This window comes from Sinohyriopsis cumingii, chromosome 2, assembly GCF_028554795.1.
Source record: "Sinohyriopsis cumingii isolate HCF-2022 chromosome 2, ASM2855479v2, whole genome shotgun sequence".
Lineage (NCBI taxonomy): Eukaryota > Metazoa > Mollusca > Bivalvia > Unionida > Unionidae > Sinohyriopsis > Sinohyriopsis cumingii.
This window is the reverse complement of record NC_142962.1, coordinates 135,943,725-135,967,519: the sequence shown is the minus strand read 5'-3', so window position 1 is coordinate 135,967,519 and position 23,795 is coordinate 135,943,725. Positions and strand designations below refer to the sequence as shown.

At 34.7% G+C, this 23,795-nt stretch overlaps 1 protein-coding gene across 2 annotated transcripts in view; it reads left to right on the top strand.

Moving 5' to 3' along the window:
* The window catches only part of LOC149805902 (zinc finger ZZ-type and EF-hand domain-containing protein 1-like), a 260,238-nt gene that overhangs the window by 83,671 nt on the left and 152,772 nt on the right, over positions 1-23,795 (top strand). For both annotated transcript variants that reach the window (XM_089950657.1, XM_089950656.1), the window contains exons 26-34: positions 2,196-2,293; positions 4,757-4,850; positions 10,420-10,525; positions 13,142-13,212; positions 16,808-16,915; positions 18,141-18,363; positions 19,803-19,873; positions 20,111-20,167; positions 22,040-22,168. In XM_089950657.1, coding sequence (XP_089806783.1) covers positions 2,196-2,293; positions 4,757-4,850; positions 10,420-10,525; positions 13,142-13,212; positions 16,808-16,915; positions 18,141-18,363; positions 19,803-19,873; positions 20,111-20,167; positions 22,040-22,168 — 957 coding nt within the window. The remainder of the gene's footprint in view (positions 1-2,195; positions 2,294-4,756; positions 4,851-10,419; positions 10,526-13,141; positions 13,213-16,807; positions 16,916-18,140; positions 18,364-19,802; positions 19,874-20,110; positions 20,168-22,039; positions 22,169-23,795) is intronic.

Here is a 23,795-nt window from a genome sequence, read left to right as displayed (position 1 = left end):
TAACCAACATCATTGTCAGTTACATCTGTAAGATTCTTAATGATACTTCATCATGATGAACTATGATAGAAATATATGAGAGTGTTAATGCAATCCAACAATTTTCATTTGAACATTTTCCATCCACAGTTAGTTTAAACACTGAAAACCTAAAGTATTACCTGACTATGCAGTGGCTTTTAGAGCCGAATTTAAATGATCTCCTAAACCCCATGATTTGGAATGAGTTATGGCCCTCAGCAGTTTACTTTATATTTCCAGATCAGATGTTGCTTGTATCTGGCATAGCTAAAGAACTGTCCTGTTTATTCTGATGCAATTTAATATGAACATGGCCGTATACATTTTACATACCTTTTATGGGTTCGGTTTCATTTTCCATTTGCTTATTCTGATGCAGTTTAGTATGAACATGGCCGTATACATTTTACATACCTTTTATGGGTTCGGTTTCATTTTGCATTTACTTATTCTGATGCAGTTTAGTATGAACATGGCCGTATACATTTTACATACTTTTTATGGGTTCGGTTTCATTTACCACATGGTGATTCTGATGCATTTTAGTATGAATATGGCTGTATACATTTTACATACCTTTTATGGGTATGGTTTCATTCACCATATGGTACTTACATTAGTAGCATGCAAATTGTTAATGTTGGACAAAGGGATACCATATATACAAGTTCAAATGTACACTGCACAGACCCAGATATGTTGATGCATAATGCGCTAGTGGATCTGGATCTGTGCACTTTGTTATGAGTAATAAGCAGAACAAACAACATAGACCTCGATCTGCAGGCACATTATGCTAATGCAGATCAGGATTGTTATTGTTTTCAATTTGACTTGAACTATCAGAGAGTATAGACAGTACTTAAGTAGGTGTCTGCACGTAAGTGGAGAATAAGGAGGATATGTCATCTACCTGTGACTCTTGTTTTAATTGTAGTCCCTGCGTAAAAGTGCATCTGTCTGTGACTTGTTTTATCTTGTAGCAACTGCGTAAAAGTGCATCTACGTATGACTCTTGTTTTATCTTGTAGGCCCTGTGTAAAAGTGTATCTATCTGTGACTCTTGTTTTAATTGTAGGCCCTGTGTGAAAGTGCATCTGTCTGTGACTCTTGTTTTGTCTTGTAGACCCTGTGTAAAAGTGCATCTGTCTGTGACTCTTGTTTTTATCTTGTAGGCCCTGTGTAAAAGTGCATCTATCTGTGACTCTTCTTTTATCTTGTAGGTCCTGCGTAAAAGTGCATATATCTGTGACTCTTCTTTTATCTTGTAGGCCCTATGCAAAAGTGCATCTGTCTGTGACTTGTTTTATCTTGTAGGCCCTGTGTAAAAGTGCATCTATCTGTGACTCTTCTTTTATCTTGTATGCCCTGTATAAAAGTACGTGTATCTGTGACTCTTCTTTCATCTTGTAGGCCCTATATAAAAGTGCATCTATCTGTGACTCTTGTTTTATCTTGTAGGCACTGTGTAAAAGTGCATCTGTCTGTGACTCTTCTTTTATCTTGTAGGCCTTGTATAAGAGTGCATCTATCTGTGACTCTTGTTTTATCTTGTAGGCCCTGTGTAAAAGTGCATATATCTGTGACTCTTCTTTTATCTTGTAGGCCCTGTGCAAAAGTGCATGTATCTGTGACTCTTTTTTTATCTTGCAGGCACAGTGTAAAAGTGCATCTGTCTGTGACTTGTTTTATCTTGTATGCCCTGTGTAAAAGTGTATCTATCTGTGACTCTTGTTTTATTTGTAGGCCCTGTGTGAAAGTGCATCTGTGTGTGACTCTTGTTTTGTCTTGTAGACCCTGTGTAAAAGTGCATCTGTCTGTGACTCTTCTTTTATCTTGTAGGTCCTGTGTAAAAGTGCATATATCTGTGACTCTTGTTTTATCTTGTAGGCCCTATGCAAAAGTGCATCTATCTGTGACTTTTGTTTTTAACTTGTAGGCCCTGTGTAAAAGTGCATCTATCTGTGACTCTTCTTTTATCTTGTAGGCCCTGTATAAAAGTGCATCTGTCTGTGACTTGTTTTATCTTGTAGGCCCTGTGTAAAAGTGTATCTATCTGTGACTCTTGTTTTATTTGTAGGCCCTGTGTAAAAGTGCATATATCTGTGACTCTTCTTTTATCTTGTAGGCCCTGCGTAAAAGTGCATCTATCTGTGACTTATTTTATCTTGTAGGCCCTGCGTAAAAGTGCATCTACTCGTCCAGAATTTGTGGACCTATCAGATCTACCACTTGATGTCATCTGTGAGTTGTATGATGCTTTCAGAGAGCGGTAAGTATTTGAATTGCATCTGACACCAATTCAGTTCAAAAGTCATACATCACGAACTACCATATATAATCCCATACAAGTTTGATCCAGCTGCAAACTGTATGGACCCAGATAATGCATAATGTGCTGGCAGATCAAGGTCAATGCAGTTTGCTAGGAGTAAGCAGCAGAATAAAAAACATTGGCTCTGATCTACCAGCACATTATGTTATGACAGATCAGGTGTATATTCTTTGCAGTTGGATCTCACATGTAAGTGAGTATAGATGGTACTTACTGGTTTTCATTTTGTAGTCCTGCTTTGCAGTAAGCACATAGTTAATGCAGCTTATTTACGTCAATGATTGCGCATATGATCATAGTTAATAATAAGCATGGGAATACATATCTAGTCTTCATTTATGGGCTTAAGTTCCTTGTCTTTGTTTTAATAGCTTCCAGGAACATGAACTTTACATTCATACTGTCATATAGAAAAGAAAACAAAGATTACTATGTTTTTATGATATCTTGCCTCATTAGAAAATGGTGATTGACAGATATCACTTTTATGTGGCAGATTTCAATATTAGGAGTACTAATTGTCAAAAATATTTACCATATATTCTTACGTATAAGATGGATCTAACTGCAGATGAAATAGGCCCCGATTTGCCATCACACAATGTATCAGTAGATCAGGGTCCATGCTGTTTGTTAAGTTGATTACTCCCATTGGAATAGACCTGGATCTGCCAGCACATTATGCAAAGGCAGGTCTGGGTCAGTGCAGTTTACATTTTTATCTGACTTCTGCATGAGTATATACAGTATACATTAGATGGATGAAAAATTTTGACAATAGCAGATGAGCCTGCAAAAAAAAAATATGCTAAAACAAGATTATTGTGAATATGTGGACTTAAAAGATGAATAAAAGGAGGACATTTAAGAAAGAATTTGGTTCAGGAATAACTGTATGCTGTATCATAAAAAGAAAGACCAGTGTAATTTACTCTAGATAAATGCATGCACATTGGTCCATCACTTTCCCAGTTTTCATGGAATGGTCCTTCACTTTCACACTTTTCTGGGAAGGGTCCCTCAATATAACACTTTTCAGGGGAGGGTCCCTCTATAACACTTTTCAGAGGAGGGTACCTCAATATAACACTTTTCAGGTGGGGGGGTATCTCTCACTCTAATACTTTTAAATATATTCATAAAAGTGAACAATGTTAGAGGTCAGGTCACCTTATCCTGGGGTTATTATGCATATTATTACATTATTCCCATGATAGTCACCTTTTCATCCACTGACGTGACATGTGATTTTTTATAATTTGTGATATTACACTGTTGTGATATCATGATGTAGTTTTTTTTAGTTATGCAGTTTGACAAGACATTTTCTCCATTACTGAAACAAGTTCAGTTAAAAAAAAATTGAACTAAATTGTCATGAAACAATTATATATCTATGTTTTTGGTGAATATGAAGTTTATGAACAAGTAAACCTATCATGTTGACCTTTGCTTTCCCATCGGTCAAGTAAGCCTATTATGTTGACCTTTGCTTTCCCATCGGTCAAGTAAACATATTATATTGACCATTGCCTCCCATCAGTAAAGTAAACCTATTATATTGACCTTTGAATCCTATCGATCAAGTAAGCCTATCATGTTGACCTTTGCTTCACATCGGTCAAGTAAGCTTATCTAATTGAATTTTACTTTACATATCTCATCAGTCACTTTACATAGTGTAATGGGATCTATGACCATGCCCACCAAATAAAAGGGACTGTGTTATACTGAGGTATGTTGTACTGGGATACATTATATATAGTATTTCTGTTACATAGTGTAATTGGAGCCATTATCATAGCTGCCTAATAAAAGGGACTGTGTTATACTGAGGTATCTTGTACTGGGATACATTATATGTAGTATTTCTGTTACATAGTGTAATTGGATCCATTATCATAGCTGCCTAATAAAAGGGACTGTGTTATACTGAGGTATCTTGTACTGGGATACATTATATATAGTATATATATAGTATTTCTGTTACATAGTGTAATTGGATCCATAATCATACCTGCCTAATAAAAGGGAGTGTGTTATAAAGAGGTGCCTTATAGTGAGGGAACACTAAAATATGTTGAAAATATATGGACCCTTGAGTTTAGGGATTCAGCTATAAAAATGACAGCATTTATTTTCTAAGGAATTCAACTTGGAGAGTCATACATCTTACTATTTGTCATTGACATAATTAGGATACACAATATATTACCTCACCTTCATTAGTATGGTGAGATCTAGGTTTTGTTAGTATGGCTGTGGCACCAATTCAGATAATGTTAAGATGGAGTATTATAGTCTGGGATTAGTGTTTTGCATGTCAGGTACAGCATTGCATGTGTAACAGGTGAGGTATTGTATTCAGTTGAACCCATGTTATACATGTGCTTTTTTCAGTGAGGATGAGAGATCCCAGGCCTGTGCATTATCTGCATTACAGCTGGTATACTGCCTGTTGCCATCATTCTCCACATTGTCTAATGAGAGCAAGGTAATGAATCTTATTTCTGATCCACTACACAGAACTATCCCATAATAAAGAGGTAGCTAGTTAATGTGTGACCTCTGATATGACAGATTTAACATCATTTCTGCACATGTTTCATTGTGCAAACTGTACACTTATATTAGCGCCAAATGATAATACTTACAGGGAAAAAAGAAGCTCATATTTACTATTTGTGTGAATGGAATGATGAAATCAAACTGTCCAGGAGTAATATTTTTTTGTACAATGGATAAGACTCATAAAATAGTCTGATTCAGAAAGGTTTGGTCAACTTATTCTGTCCAGATGTGGGCTTGATTATGTTATTATTTAATTCCAGCATGATTGACTTAAGCATTTGCTTTTTTAGGCTTCTCAACCTTTGTAAATTCTGAACAGCTCAGAGATTTACTTGTGTTATCTAATAACAAAGTTATAGAATCCAGTCACAGAAAACTAGTGTAATGAATTATGCTTAGGAATGTATGACTTTAGATTTATTTTATTATTAGATGTTTGTTTTATGCTTTTCATACTTTTCACTTTTGGGGAATTTTTTTTTCATATATTTAAATTTACATATTTCGAGAATATATTAAATACATTTAACTTAACCTATGATACATCCAACTGATTTATAATGCTTTGTCAATTCACATGATCAGGACACAGATTATAATAAAAACTTCATTATGTCAGAAGGGTTACTGTCCACAGATACCTCAGATGAACTGCTGACTGAATCAGGACTAGTTTCTGTATCATCTGCCTGCAATAGCACTACAAATTTTGAATTGTGCAAGCAGAAGAAGAACTGATTTTATAAGTAACTTTCATGTGAGAACAGTTTTGGATAAAATAACATTTACATAGACATATAGCAGTGAATAAAGTTTACACGTGTTTACGTAACAAAATGGAGGGAAAAGAACATATAATATGACATTATGCCTGATAGTTATGTCACTGATACAAATAGTGATATCACTGATAACAATAGAATACAGTGATGTCACTCATACACTCACATACAGTGATGTCTAATAAAACAAAGTTGTGACAGTTATGACACTGATACAGTAGCATACAGCAGTATTTCTGGTGCAGTATCATACAGTGATGTCACTGATACAGTAGCATACAGTGATGTCACTGATAAGTAGCATACAGCAATATTTCTGGTGCAATATCATACAATGATGTCACTGATACAATAACATCCAGTCTTTGATTCAGTTGCAGAAGTGATGTTTCTGATAGTATACAGTGATATCTGTAATACAGTAACATTGTGTTGTTTCAGATAAAATAATATACAGTAATGTCTCTGATACAATAACATTCATTGATGTCACTGATACAATAACATTCATTGATGTCACTGATATAATAACATTCTGTGATGTCTGATACAGTAACATCCAGTGATGTCTCAGATACAATAGCATCCAGTGACATCTCCAATACAGTGGCATACAGTGATGTCTGATATAATAACATCAAGTGATGTCCCTGATGCAATAACATTCATTGATGTCACTGATACAGTAGCATCCAGTGATGTCTCCAATACAGTGGCATACAGTGATGTCTGATACAATAACATCCATTACTGTCCCAGATAGCCAGTGATGTCTCTGATACAGTAGCAACCAGTGATGTCTCTGATACAATAGCATCCAGTGATGTCCCTGATAGAGTTGCATCCAGTGATGTCTCTGATACAGTAGACAGGCCTGCCAACTCTTACGATTTTGCTGTCTTACGAAATTTACCCTTAAAATACAGATGAAAGGGAAAATAAGCCTCTTGAACAGTGTTAATAATCAACACAGAAGAATAAAAAGGAATATTCAGATTCTAATGAATAAAAGGATGTTTGGACTGAAAGTAGATTGAGCTTTCCTCAGATACAAGAAAAGTTTTGCGGAATGTCAGGGAATACATATTCAGTCTTGTTAATCAGAACAAACTAAAGAATTAAGAACCAAATTCATGACAAAAAACACCAATGGCATCAGTGCAGAAATGAAGGTCAGTAGACAGCAGCTGGAAACATTCACAAACTTCAAATAATTGGGATCAGTTATCACAGAGGTTACTTTGCAGGAATTCATGGATAACAGCAGAAATAACAAGGTTGAGACCAATATGGAAGGGCACCAACGTTGCTCTTAGTTTTAAAATAAAGCTGATGTGCTCTATTGTCATATCTTTTTTTCGGTATGCTTGTGAAACATGGATGTTCATGTAAGATCTACACAGCTGGATTCACACCTCTAAATGAGATGCTACTGCAAGATCTTGGGCATCTCATACATTGATCATGTAACCAACAACGAGGTCCACAACAGGATCCAACGAACCAACGGACCCTATGAAGACCTCTTGACCACTATGGAAAAATGCAAACTGAAGTGGTATGGTCATGTCTCAAGATCATATGGACTGTCAAAACAATCTTGCAAGGCACCGTGAGAGGGTGCAGATGAAGATGCAGACAGAAAAAGAGGTGGGAAGAAAACATTAAAGAGTGGATAGGTATGAGGTTTGAAGATTGACAAAGGGCAGTGGAGAGCAGGGAAAGATGGAGAGAGTAGTTTGTGAAGTCAACTGTGGTGCCCCAGTGACCTCTTGGATTATGGGATTGATGATGATGATGATAAAGGGAATGTTGTTGTTGTAGGGTTTAACGCCATTTTTCAGTACAAGATAGGCAATACATGGTGGCCAGTATAACTGATGGAGGAAGAACCCTAGAAAACCCCGTGAAGAACCACCGACCCACTAGAAGCTACTGGCAGGCTTTCTCATGTACCCATGTTAGCCCAGTGTGAGACTTTAACCCACGCAGACATAGGTGTGGTGGCAGTGATCCTGAACGGTGAGCACTTTAGACCACTCTGCCACTCAGGGCCCTGATAAAGAAAATAAAATACAAACTAATTAACATTGAAAGAAAGGAAAAGGTGGTTTAGCACTTTACAAGTTGTAGATTAAATTTGATTTTCAACACTTTTGTATGATATTCAACAGGGTTCTTTTCCATGTTGACATATACTTTTGCACAGAGAAATAGTCCTGTATCATGTACTCCCTTGTTATTCCATGGCACAACAGTTATTTACCATCAGTAATTGTAAACTTATTTCTCTAATGTGAAATTCACTCTGAATGGAGTGAGAATGACTTTGGTAAATGACCTTGATTGGAGTGAGATTGACTACGATAAATGACCTTAAATGGAGTGAGATTGGCTTTGGTAAACAACCTTGAACGGAGTGAGATTGACTTTGGTAAACAACCTTGAATGGAGTTAGATTTACTTTGGTAAACACCTTAAATGGAGTGAGATTTACTTTGGTAAATGACCTTGAATGGAGTGGTTTGACTTTGGTAAATGACTTTGAATGGAGTCAGATTGACTGTTAAACACCTTGAATTCCATAAGGATACACTTTGAATTTACCTCATTTCATATAAAGTATTGGAAACATTTGAATGTCTTCATCTACAGACTTGTAACTCAGTTATTTATGCCCTTCATTTGCAAACTTGCATTAGAAAATGGAAAAAACATAGCTATTACTTTCCCAGAGAAAACAGTACTGTCATGAGTGTTTAGATTCTTTGCGAGAGTTTTGATTGAAGTTTTTGCATGTCAGATACCGGCTGTATGAGTGGGGATTCATTATGAGATAGTGTACAGGTGAGGATTAACACTTGATATGGTGTACAGGTTAGGATTTATCATAACATGGATTAGAGGTGGACATTCATCATGACATAGTGTGCAGGTGGGGATTCATCATAGTATTGTGTACAGGTGGGGATTCATCTTAGCATGGTGTAGGGTGGGGATTCTGTTAAATACATCAATGTTTATGTATATTAATTTTCATGATTATGGATTGTAAGGGTTATTTACTAATCAACATATAAAATGCTAATATTCTTTATGATTATATGTCTATACTTTAAGAAGAGGTCATATTTAAACAGTGTATAGTTTCACTGTAGTGCATCTGTACTTTTGATACAAGTAAACATTATGTGACTTGACTTCAGGACATGAGATTGTGAAAAACCAGGCTGACCCAATTCCAGATTGGCTAGTAGTTAAAGTACTTGATCTTGTTTACTAGCTAGATTGTTCAAGAATGAACAATTTCAACCCTTATCCATTTCTGTTATTTAGTCTTAGCTTTCTGTATGAGATGATTTACTTAAAATAACATATTCCTAGCATTAATGCCAGTTGTGTTCAGTTAAGAGGATTTTATTTTATTTGCTTGATAATGCTTTGAATTAATATAAGTTGGCAGAACTTTATGGAGTTTTCAGCTGATACTGCATAAGTGATGACTGGAATTCATAAAGGAGTTGCATTCTGTATTTTGAAAAATGTCTCCATCATTGTTCATATCAGGTTGTCTCTGTCATATGGTGCACCATGGTGCAGAAAAGGCAGCTGATACATTTGAAGGAGAACTCCAGAAGTATCAAGTTGGCACTCTACCTGACAATGTACTTCATGCAGAGAGAGTTGTTTTTTTTCTTCATCTCATTTCCCAGCTAAAAGGCCCAATAACTGGAAGATGTAAATTTCCTCTTCTTTGTCAGGTTATGAAAGGAATATTGTATTTTTACCATTCTAATACTGACTGTGAGAGATTGTTCAGCATTGTTCACAAAAGTAAAACTGAATTCAGATCCAGGCTCTGTAACCCAGCACTTAGTGCTCTACTGGTGTGCAAAACATTCATAGTCTCAGCTGGTACAAAGTATTTTGAAATGCAATATGAGTCTGTTGCTTTTTTAAGCTCAAATTGTTATATCTGAAAACTTAAAGCAGTAATTGATGTTAAAAGTCCAGAGGGATAAATAAATCATTTTGTACATATGCTCATTGAATTTTTATCATGTTATATGTGGATTACTCTTTTTCTGCTCAGATTACTCTTTTTGTCCACTTGAATTACACTTTTTCCTTACCAGGGGTTGGCATGTATGAACTTCATTTGGAATACCACTGGAACATATTTGGATTACTAAATACTTTTGGACATGTGATAGAACATTTAGGATTATATAGGATTTCATTTTCATCTCCAAATTATTATTAACTTTGTATTTTAGGGAAAAAATAAATTAAATTTTGAATTTTATAAAACGTGATAGTTTTTGCTCTTTTTCTGTTACTTAGTTTAAGACTATAGAGTCGTGACAATTTATCATGACATGGTGTGCAGGTGGGAATAATCCTAGCATGGTATAGAGGTGGTGAATCATCATTTCTTGGTGTATAAGTTGTATTCATCATTTATGGTGTATAGGTAGGGATTCTACATAACATACTGCACACATGGGGGTTCATAAAATGGCATGGGTGATGATTCCTCATTATATGGTATACAGATGAATGCCGATCATTACATGGTGTACTTATTGTGGATTTATCACAATATAGTGTACAAGTGAGAAACCATGTTCTGCTGCATCCACATGTTGGATCACTCATTCCTTTATCTTGCAGTAATGCTGTCTTTTATCTTTTCTTCCCTCTCAACAGAAGGCAGCAGAGTCTCTCTTCCAGCACCTGTGTAAAGTAGTGGACAGTCCTGACATTGACAAATCCAGCAGACACTTCAGAATTTGCAAACAACTCATTATAGATGGTAATAATTTTTTAAATAATGATTATTTATTTCAGGATTTTGACTAGTGGGGTAACTGTCGCACATGAAGCTTATAAAGAAATACTTGAGATAGGAAAACCTCCATTATCATCCTCAAATCCCCAAATACACAGTATATATGAATATATTGCAATGTCAGTGTCACAGTTTGGCATCAGAGATCCTAAAATTGTAATGACCCTTGCCAGACATTTTCCCTCAAAATTAACAAAAATGAATATAAAAGCATGAGAGAAGATATATAACAAGTTGTGACAAAAATAAATATTGATATACCTCATTATTAAATGTACTGGAAAATGTGTCATTTTTTATTCTGGATCTGCTGCTGCTTTAGTATTGGTATTATCTTTGCATTGGTATTATCTTTTTGCTTTGGTATTATCTTTGCTTTGGTATTATCTTTGTATTGGTATTATCTTTTTGCATTGGTATTATCTTTGTATTGGTATTATCTTTTTGCATTGGTATTATCTTTGCATTGGTATTATCTTTTTGCATTGGTATTATCTTTTTGCATTGGTATTATCTTTGCATTGGTATTATCTTCGCATTGGTATTATCTTTTTGCTTTGGTATTATCTTTGCATTGGTATTGTCTTTGCATTGGTATTATCTTCGCATTGGTATTATCTTTTTGCTTTGGTATTATCTTTGCATTGGTATTATCTTTGCTTTGGTATTATCTTTTTGCATTGCTATTATCTTTGCATTGGTATTATCTTTGCATTGGTATTGTCTTTTTGCATTGGTATTATCTTTGCTATGGTATTATCTTTGCTTTGGTATTATCTTTGTATTGGTGTTATCTTTTTGTATTGGTATTATCTTTGTATTGGTATTATCTTTTTGCTTTGGTATTATCTTTGCATTGGTATTCTCTTTGCTTTGGTATTATCTTTGTATTGATATTATCTTTTTGCATTGGTATTATCTTTGCATTGGTATTATCTTTGCATTGCTATTATCTTTTTGCATTGGTATTATCTTTGCATTGGTATTATCTTTTTGCATTGGTATTATCTTTGTATTGGTATTGTCTTTGCTTTGGTATTATCTTTGCTTTGGTATTATCTTTTTGCATTGGTATTATCTTTGCATTGGTATTATATTTGCATTGGTATTATATTTACATTGATATTATCTTTTTGCATTGGTATTATCTTTGCATCATTAACTAATTTCATCTCCATCTAATCAATCTTAATAATAATTTGTTTCTTCAGAAAAACTGTTACAGAATTTCATCAATAAACCCCTATTTTATTTCACTCTGCTGTTTTTAAAAATAAATTATTTAATGCGGAAAGTACAGTTAGTCTTAATCATTGTATTTGAACTCCACACCATTTTATAAACATGAAATAAACTTCATTTAATAAATTACTTTCATTGACCATAGCATCAGAAACATTCATTGTCCATAACAACAAAAACAGTGTAGCTCGTCTTGAGTTTATACGATCAGTTGATCACAAATGACCTTTCAAACGTGGCGTCACTTGTTATTGGTGTAAAGAACATATCTCAAGGTCAAGCTAAGGCTCAGATGTTTTATGATTTCTAGGCCACATCAATCATTACATAATGTATCAGGAAATCAGGGTCCATGCTGCATGATTGAAATAACATGTAGAATTAGCTGCAAAGACCCATTTCTGCTTGCTCGTTATGTGATGGCACATCAAGATCTATGTTTGCTACAAGTGATTGCTTTAAATTGCACTCAGAGAATGACCCAGATTGGCTTGCACATTACGTGATGGCACATCAAGATCTATGTTTGCTACAAGTGATTGCTTTAAATTGCACTCAGAGAATGACCCAGATTGGCTTGCACATTACGTGATGGCACATCAAGATCTGTGTTTGCTACAAGTGATTGCTTTTAATTGCACTCAGAGATGACCCAGATTGGCTTGCACATTATGTGATGGCACATCAAGATCTATGTTTGCTACAAGTGATTGCTTTTAATTGCACTCAGAGATGACCCAGATTGGCGTGCACATTATGTGATGGCACATCAGGATCTACACTCGCTTGTAATCATATTGCTAATAAGCCACAAGAACCCACATCTACTGATGCACTATGTGATTGCAATTAGGGTCTATGATTGCTTTAAGTCACATGTAGAATGAGCAGTAAAGACCCAGATAATCCTTGTACATTATGTGATGGCACATCATGTCTGTGCATGCTTTAAATTTAGATTAAGTAGGACATAAAGACCCAGATCTATGGGCGCATTAGGTGACAGCACATCATTGTCTATGCTTGCTTTAAGTCACATATAAAATGAGCAGTAAAGACCCAGATAATCCTTGTACATTATGTGATGGCACATCATGTCTGCATGCTTTAAATTTAGATTAAGTAGGACATAAAGACCCAGATCTATGGGCACGTTAGGTGACAGCACATCATTGTCTATGCTCGCTTTAAGTCACATGTAAAATGAGCAGTAAAGACCCAGATAATCCTTGTACATTATGTGATGGCACATGGTCTACACTGTTCACAGGACAGTGTACATCATACATTAGCAAATACTGTGTTTTACCAAGTCAGATTTTTAAAATTCCTTTTTAGGGGCAGCTGTGTTTTTCTCTGACAAAGATGCTAGAAGAAAGCAACTGTTTGCAATGATGCAGAAAGTTGAGGTAAGTTGACAGTAACAAATTTTTTCTAATGGTGTTAGAAAATATGATAATGGTGATGGCTGATGGAGATGTCATTTACGATTTATCCATACCTTCCAATCATCTAAATGAAAGAAATGCCCTCCAGATTTGCATATTGCACTTTGTCACATGACTATTTGTGCAAAGTAACCCATGTATTTTGCAAATCACACACATTTTATAACACTTGTGATGTCAGAGAAAAGGCTGTGATATCAAATCAGGCAAAGGCATAGAACATGAGATGTTTTCTTAAATGGTCCTCATCTGTCATCCTTGTGTCCATTAGCACAACTTTGTTATCACTACTCAGAGGACTTCCATGAAACTTTTCACACACATTCATCCCATGGTCTGATTTCTCCTAAATGAAAATGGTGCCACTCAGACATCCAATATGGATGCCATGTCACCCACTCAGAAAATCTTATTGTTACTCCTCCTGAATGGATGGTCACATTAACATGTGCTTTTCTCTAAAAGACTTTGCATGATGTTTAGTTGGTCCTAAATGAAAATGGTGCTGATTCTATGTCAAGTATGGCAGCCAAGCAGCTATCTTGAAAATCTTGAAATTGCTTCTTCTCATGATTGGAAAGTCATAATGGCTTGGGGTTTTCACAGAATACTTCTGATGATCTCTAGTTGGTCCTAGTTGTAAAGGGTGCTGATCTGACCTCAAATACAGCTTCCATGGCAGCCACATTTCATATCATGTTATCACTTCTATGCCTACAAGTAAAGCCATAATGGCATGGGGTTTTCACCAGAATACTTCTGATGATCTCTAGTTGGTCCTAATTGTAAAGGGTGCTGATCTGACCTCAAATATGGCTGCCATGGCAGCCATATTGTATATCATGTTATCACTTCTATGCCTACTAGGAAAGTCATATTGGCATGGAGTTTTCACCAGAACACTTCTTGATTTCTAGTTGGTCCTAACTGAAAATGGTGTCATTATGGCCATCATCAAAATCTTGTTATCACTACTTTGGAATGGATAGCCATATAGACATAGGGTTTTCACTGCAAAACTTCTAATGAAGTTTAACTGATCACAAATGAAGATGGTGGTAATCTGGCATCCAATTTGAACATCCTGTTATCACAAAGGAATATCAGACATTGTTGAAAAGAAGAAGCAGTCCTCCTTCATGGATTCCTTTAAATTCTTTATGGATAGTAGATCATCATTCCCAGTGAGGGACTCTTGTTTAACAAGGTGAATGTAAGAACTGTGTTTTTAGTAGATTTCCTGAAATTATGTCCATTTTCATTACAACATTTTATGTTCATTACTGAGATGGACATATAGTACAACTTTGAGTAATTGCAATGAAGGTTTTCTTGAACAGCAGCATGCAGAAAATAAAATTACCTGCACTACTTTTGCATGTATGCCTCAAAATATTAAATTATAAATAACACTAAAATTTAATTAAAAGATGTCTGTATTTTTTTATGGTTTTCTTTGTGACCCAATTTTCAGATGGGGTTGCTTTCATATTTTCATATGTGGATATGTGAGAAAGCTTGCCAGTAGCTTCTCGAGGGTTGGTGGTTCTTTCCGGGGATTTCCCGGTTTCTTCCTCCACCATTAAAATTGACCGCCATGTATAGCCTATTGTGTGCTGAAAAATGGCGTTAAACCCTACAACAACAACATCATATTTTCATCTGTCTTTTTGATACATTCATAGTTTCTTAGACCCATATCTAGGTGAGTAATCTTGCCATATCAAATTATATCAATATGACATGGTTTTCACACTTCAGTGACTTGCATATTTGTAGCTATTCCTTTGTTATACCTTCATTATCTTGGACTTTTTCTCATCTACACATATAACTTGGCTTGTGGATGAATCTCATTGAAGGAAATTCGACCATATTCAGAATTATGTCTCTTTGACCCCATTTTACTTGAGTGACTTTTGTATTTATAGACATCCATTGACTGCATGACTAATCTACTTTTACCTACACTTATGAAAATGGTATTGTTGATGGATCTCAAAGAAAGTAACTCAGCCATACTAAAAATAGGTCACTGACGAAATTCTGAGGCTAGAGTGACTTTTGTACTTTTCAGTTATTCATTTGTTGCAACATTAGTATCATGGACTATATATCATCTACACTTGTAAATTTATCTTTGGATGCATCTCAAAAATATTAGCTTAACCATACCAAAAGTAGGTCACTTTGACCTAATTTTATTGCTCAGGTGACTGTTTTTTTTCTATTATGCTCTTGGTGGTGATTGGATTTGTGTGTGTGTGTGTGTGTGAGAGAGAGAGAGATTTGATTTTTAATGTAGCTTTTAAAAAAATTCAGTCATATCTTTACAATGTTTGCAGTGTGGCAGTTTATAGTAATGTCTAGCACTGGGGTATCATGCTGCAGACATGTAGCATCTTGTCCCACCCAGTTACATTTTCCTGACACCAGGCCAGCCAGTTCTAACACTAACCTCTTAATGCTGAGCGCAGAGAGGCAGCTGCTTGCACCATTTTTATAAGGTCTCTGGTAGACTCAGCTGGGGTTCAAACCCACAACCTCCCTCATCCTAGATGGACGCTCTAACCACTTAGGACACTTGGGTGGATTTGTGTCAACTGCTAAACACCTCGTTTATTTTAGTGTTGATGTACACATCTCATAAATTCCTTACTGTCCATGGATAAGATCAAGTCATGATATTTTACATGAATAAGTTCATCCCAATAAAATCATCCCTTTATGTGATAATTACTCTTTTGTTCATGAGGTCTTATGACATTAATTAAATTAGCATTTTTTGATGACCTCTCTTTAAATCATTATCAGTTTTGCAGATTGCAGTTTTAACAAAATATTGATAATTGATAGATGATAAATAATTTAATTTTATATATTAAATCAAAAAAGTCTGATTCATAAATAGGTTTATTATTTTCAGTCTGCCGGTTAACAGATCTTAAAAAATGAGCAGCTAATTTAACTATTATGTTTTCATACATACAGTGCAACCCGCTTAAATTAACACTAAGGAATTAGCTGGCTTACAGTTTTGGTCCATTTGACAACCAGACCTAAATTTCACCAACAGAACTTAAGTTTAGCATTAAATTTAAGTTAAGAATCTGGTGATCTAATTGCCAGAAATTTAAATTTGGCTTAAAAATGACCAGTAAAATGTCTTAAATCCAGATATAGTATTAGATTTAAGTTGGTGAAATTTAGTCAAGGTCCAGAAATCATTAAACTTCGAGCCTGAGTTTGAGATTCTACTCTCAACCAATCAGAAACTGTCTTTCAAATCTAAAGTTATTTATGATTTGTCAAAATATAATCTCAGGATCAAATTCAATGCCAGATTATAAAGGTACTACTCTTTATCTTTGCTGTACTTAGTTTGCATCTTGTTAAATTGAGCATTTCTGCACAATTTGTTGAAATCTTAGAATCTGTGGTATTTGTTTAATCAATGGCAACAATATTCAAGAAAGAAATTTGTTTGTCATAACCTCTAATATTAAAAAAAATTAAATGGCTCTTTATGAATGCAAATGTCTGTATCACATTTTAGACTCTGTCTGACACACCATCAGTGATGTTAGTGTTCCAGTCACTCTGCCAGTTCTTTAGTGCTGTGGACCCAAGGGGTTTGCTGGATCTCCCAAGAATCCCACCTGAGGTTAGTAGTCCATGTACAAGATTCTTAATACTTAAAATATCAGTAGTTCCCAGTTTTTGTTTTTATGGGGCACACAAATGATTTAGGTAAATATTATATAAAGGCAAATTCAAGTAGCAAATGTAGATGTAACAAGCAAAGCCTCATAATATACTGCATTTATCCATCTATTATGTGCACCAAGTCAGAAACATCATAAACCCAGACCTCATGTTACATTATACATCAGCAGATCAGTGTCTATACTGTTTGCTTTACCCAAGGATGACTGCCATTGTAAAATGAGTGCTTAAAGTGCAGCTCAAATATCAGTATCATTACACTGTATGACACTATTACATTGATATGACATAGTGTTGTGAACTCTTTGAGAGACTGAACATAAAATGATATGGTTGTGACTTCTGTCTCTTATTAAATAGCGGAATATTTTTTATTTTACAGTTTTAATTACCACAAAATGAAACTCAGTAAATTCTATTTGAGGCCTTAGGAAATGTGAAGTAATTTATTACCTACTTTAAATTGTCTGCAAAGGCTTTTGGGGAGGAACCAATGTATCAGTTTTCATGCATATCATATTTGTAATAATCCACAAAACAGTGATTGTTCAGTAGAAAGAATAGAATTTTCCAAAATCAATGACAGTAAGTACCAACCAAAAATTAATTTTCTTTCAAGACTAAAAAAATAAATCACCAAAAGTAATTGAATTCACAATATGTGCAATAACCAGTATGATCATACCATATTCACTGAGAGAAAAATATAAAGGTATGAATAGACATGTTGGGCTCACATTGTAAAGAAGATAGAACAACATTTTGAGGTTTTGCATTGTGAGTTTTTTTTTTAAAACAATGTAATTGCATGCTGTAGGACTTTTTACAGTCAGTCTATATTATATTACCATATGTGTGCTTAAATACTGTATCTGGTAAATTATTAAGTCTTGATTGGAATCAGTTAAATGCTTTCATCTTTAATATGGATAATTCACTATTTTTTATGGGTAACAATTTTTATGGATTTCATGGCTTTACAAATATAAAGATCCATATAGTAATCCTCTTTATGTGGATGTTATGGAACTTTTTCTCCAGTCCATGAATTTAAGTTATGATGAAAATGTAATTTTTAACAAAATCATGAAAATTGAAACCCTCAGAAATAAATGCAGTCATAGTAGTTTCTCAGATTACAGTTGTAAACTTTTCTTTACCAGAATTTTGACCCCAGCTCTGTGCTCAGTGTAATGGAAACAATGGTTATGGTGACATACCATGAGTTGGGGCAGGTCATACAGACTGGTCACACTAATGAACAGCTAATTCACCTGCTTCAACTTGTCAGCTCCCTGCAAACCAGCCTACTTGCCTGGTCTTGGGGTCAGATGATTGATTCCTCTGACAGCCTGAAGAACAAGGGATCTCAGATTGCAACAGGATGTACGTACAACCTTGTATTTTACCACATGAAGTCTTTTTACCTTACACCAGCCAAGTCCCATCTTTTTCATCAAGCCTATGGAAAACTGAGGAGTTTATTTGTTATTGTCAGTCTTCAGTGTTAATTTTTCTGATCAGCTATAATAAAAATGCATCACTTCTGTCTGGGCTTGAATCCATTTCCATATAAATCAGTGACATTTCTTCTGGACAGTCCTTTAATCCACTCTGCTAGAAGAGCTCATGCCTAACAGGACAGAAATTATATAAATTGTTCCACAGGTACCATTGAATCAAGATTTTAAATTCTGGTTTTGAATATGCCACAGTAATGATATTGCTAATGACATAGAGCATGCCATGTCCATCATTCTGTCTCTTATCAAGGTCAGATTTTTTTCAAGGGCAATATTTCTTTCTTATATCATTGGAGCATCAAATAGCATGAAGACATAGCACACTTGTTGATTGGGCAGAGGCATGGAACATTTGTAGAGATTAAACTCCCAGAATATTGTTGGTCAGATTCACGTTGGTTATTAGTTTGGGGCAGTTGTTGTAAATATTTTAGTTTTCTTTTCCTCTTGTGGCTGTACTGTTTTCATAGGATGATTGTTGTTTCACTATACACTTAAGTTTGATAGGATGCAAGGTAAGTGCTTTTAAACTTATTTGATCCATGTTTCCCTTGTTCCATAATTTTCCATTGACATCTTTTCAGGCATTACCAATCAGAAGTCAATATCTGTTCATTCCATGGTGTGATTGATGCAGCATTTTTCCATGTTTAATTATTTAACTTTAAATATATTCAGTATTTAAACATTACTGCTTTTTCTTTTCAAAGACAAAGCATGAAATAAAAAGCATTGCTAGATTAGTTTGTCTGTGTGCGAGCTTAATCTCAAATAGTGTATAATATTCTTGGGTCAGGAGTTCTACAGGGAATGTGAGATATGGTCAGATAAACTAAATATTTTCATCAGCTGGAAGCTAAATTCTAAACCATTTATTCAATTTCTGGATAGGTTGTCATCAGAGTTTTATATATAATCTTGGCAGGAAAATTGAATATCATATAGCTTGACAATTCAAAAGATAAAAGGTAAAGATTACAGGGTAACTAAATTTGTGAAAGTGTTTGAGGCATAATGTTAAAGTACTATTTGAAGCAGCTATGTCTTTGATATACAAACATTCAAGGTGATAAGATTTTGCACTAAAATTTACAAAGAGACATGGATGATCTGTTAAAAATGAAAATAGAATATTTTGTTGCAAATGAGGCCAGAAAATATCTTATGTTTTTTTTGCTTTTTCACAGTCTGTATTCAGTATGGCCAACTCCACTTCAGGGTCAGTTATTACTATCAACCAACCTTCTTTTGTAATCAGTTTAAGTCGGTATACACCTGTAACAAGTACTGTTTTGTTTTCAGATGCTATCCATGTACTCCAGAAAGGGTCTGATGCTTGTAAAATAATCCTTGAACAAGATTCTGACAAATTGGTAAGATATATTTAATATCTCTTTTTTTTAGGCCAAGTTGTTTGAATGTTTTAGGTTAGTGTACAGTTTTCCAAGTAGTCATTCTGAAAAATCTAATGGCACCTGTCATTTTGAATAAATACTCCCAGAATGTGTTTAAATTAATGTGACAATGGTACACATAAAGACTATGTAAAAATTGTAGAACAGACTTTATAAAGTCTAAAATAATTTTATTTTGTTTTAATCTTGTTTCAGGTGGCTCTTCTTCCAAAATTGGAAACATCTTTCTTTGGGTCCATAGTCAGGCAGTTGGTAAGTTTGCTTAGAATTAAATCTTCCAGATGTCCATAAACAGCAGGTAACGTAATGGTGATGATTAATCCATGTTTTCAATGTAATTGGTCATATAGTACGATCCAGTACAGTGGGTGATATTAAATGACTTTCAAAAGATTGGCAGGTTCATTATCATCATGAGGTAACTGTTTTTGTAGTTTCAAGAGCTTGACCATAAGTTGAAGTCATAACAAATAAAGAACCATGATACCATTCTCAGCTCACTCTTTTTTTATAATACTTTGTACGACTCGACTAATCATATTAATTGCAGCATTGTGATAATCCAGTTTGCTTGAACATAAATGGTAATGAATATATTACTTGTCGTTTAATTTTTTTAAAAACCTCTTTATTGTTTTTATTTTTTATTTTGAATTTATAAAATTAGTAACCATGAAAATATCTGTTTTAATTAAACCTTGAAATTTAATAATACCTATGATTACAAAGTGATTCATATTACTTTTTTAGGAATTAAAAAAAATTCAGGCTCAGATCTAACACTCTGAACTTTGGATGCAATGGCAATATCCAGATGTCTCCCCATCTGTCATGTCTCTCTGTCTTTCTATAAAGGTCGAATAATAATGGTTGATTTTTGCCCAAAAATGTAAAACCAATTGTTTGCATTTTTCTGCAGCAGACACAAAGTTTTGTAGAAAATGGTAGCGCTGGTGGAAAAGTAGATTATCTAGCAGCCAAGCACATTTTTTAAACCTTGCTGGGCAAATAAACTTGTCTGCCACTTGTCAGTAATTTTATGTAGATTATGAAGGGAAATTCCAGATTTATATGCAGTGTCATGAATCTTTTGATTCTGGGCAAGTGAACCTTTTGAAATTTTGTCTTGTCCTGAGTGGTGTCTGACATTTTTGCTTATTTCTGTTTGGGAATATACAGTGCTTATTGGAAATGTATAAAAGTGCAGAAAATTTACAATTTTCTTATCACATTTCATGAGAGAGAGAAAATGTCATAATCAGTGCTAAAAAACCCTGATAGCTTGATCCTTGTGGCCCCTCTAGTTTTAGATTGGGCCCATCCTGTATTCTCAGTGAGGTGCCCATTGGGCTTGTCAAAAATATTTAATTTGCCTGAGGAAACCTGGATCATGCTGATGAAATTTGTAAAGGTATTTTCAGTATGTTGACATACCTGCCTTAACTTGGTGCAATCTAAATCAGATTACTACTGTCCTATGTGGAATTGATGCTTCTTCCCAAAGACATGTACAGGACTATATTAGTGAAGAAAAATGTACCCAGAAAATTAGTTTCTCTTGTTAAATAAATGTGTATGTTGCTTGCTGGATGTGTTTTTATTTTACATCTACAATGAGCAAAATATCCTCCAAGCTGATGGGGGGGGGGGCAAGTCATAAATATAGAATGATTTCCCAAGGTGTAATATTTTTACCATCATGATGCTTTTAATTGACATGATAGAGCTTGCAAAAAGTTTTTTATTTTTCATTTGCTTAATGCATGCTGAAATCCCCAATGATATTATCTTTGGTGGGTATCTTGAAGGGTTCATGGTGCTTTGATAGGGTAACAAGAAACTTGATCATGATGATGTAATTATGTGATGGTCGTGTCATCCTGAAATGTGCATTAAAAGTTAAATTGATATGGCAGATATCCTGATGGTCTTGTTTATTCTGCATATTTCATGGCAAAAGTCTCGATCAACACGAATAAGCTGTAATTATGAAACAGCTGCCTATGGTTACAGTGAACAGCTGCTTGTTTGATACTGAATGGTTGGGGTGAAAAGCTGCTTGTTTCATCTTCATGGCTGGGTTGATAAATTACTTAATTGATAGGTATTATTTCTATTTTTCAGGTGCTTGTAATGACCTACCTTAGCAGTTTCTGCAATTCTAGTGACAGAGTTGAACTGTTGAAAAGTGCACAGCCACTCAATCAGAACCTGACCAAACTGGCTGCCAAACTTCCTGATGAGTTTCCAGATGTGAGTCAGATATTGGTTAAAACTGTTTGTGGACAGAGCTAGTTCAAAATTATTTGTAATAGTGATTATTTCTGGGCTCAGTCACAGTATATTTGTGCATAGCAATTCTTACATTTAGGTAAAGATAAAATATAGGTTTGGAAATTGATGATCTATACAGGAAAAAGCACATTTATACATTTGAACAATTATGGACCTTAATAGCAAGTTATCTTATCTACTCACTTATAAAGCAAGTCCACCAGCAAACTACATGGAGAAAGATCTACTGTCACATAATATTGCAGGCAGATCTGGGTCTGTGCAGTTTTCTAGGAGTATACAGTAGAACAAACTACATAGACCCCTGATCGGACAGTGTATTTTATAACAGCAGACCAGGGTTTATGTTGTTTGAACTTGACTTTGAGTATATATGATAATTTTAAAACATGAGTTTATAGAGAAATATGTGTGCATGGTTCACTTGGGGGCATGTTTTAGGTCTTGATTTTAAAATGTATCCCCATATAAAGTAACAACAAAAGTATTTAATTTAATTTCTGATAGCTTTATTGATACTATGAATACATTATTTGTGTGTTCTCCAATTTTTGTGGATTTTATGGCTGTTATAGTGAATAACAATCCTTCTGTGTAAATAGGATTCAGTCCCCAATTCACAAATTTAAATGCATTTATAACGGTCATTTTTCATTCTGACATGTTTGTGTTCATCTGTCCATGACCAAACTGTATATGATTACCTCCAATCAACACTGTGTATATTTGTGTGTTTGAGAATGAGACTTACAGATGAGATCAACACTGTGTATATTTGTGTGTTTGAGAATGAGACTTACAGATGAGATCTTATGTGCAAGGTCTTAAAAAAAAATTTCATTATGTAGTGTTTGTGTTCATTCCAGTGTGCTCAAAAAATTAAAAGATTTGATGTTATATTATGCAAACCTTGCTTCTGATTTCATTTGCATTTCTCAGTGTTGGAGAAAATCTAGTTGAATTTCACCAGTAATCAGTTCTTACATTTCCAAACATTTTCATGAATAAATGTTTTTTCAGGTAATTAGAATAATAACAACTTATGTAATCCCTTACGTGATGACCTGATTTAACTACAGATAAAATTAAGGAAACTCCATCATGATCAGTTTCAATAAAGACAATCTTCAAGTTATAATTTCCCTTGCATTACAAACTTATAGAGACATTTCTGTTTACACCACATCTAAGAAGAATGTCACAAATATAGTCCATGCAGCAAAATCAGCCCACTACACTACAAAGATCATGGAAAGTTCCAGCTGCAAAGAGCTCTTCGAGATTACTAACAAGCTAATGTCAAGGAATAAATCAACACCACTTCCAACTACTTTCTCTCCAGTCAACCTTCCGGACATGTTTACAAATTTCTTCCCTGACAAAGTACAAACCATTAGAGATAAGCTTGACACCACAGTTTCAGTTGACTCGTCGTCACCATACAGTTGGGATACAGAATTTGAGTGGCAACCATTAGCAGCATTTGAACCGGTCTCTGGATTTCATACGTACAATCGTGATGAAGAGTGCACCAAAGTCATGTGAACTTGATCCAATTCCAACATCACTGCTGCTTGAGTGCTTA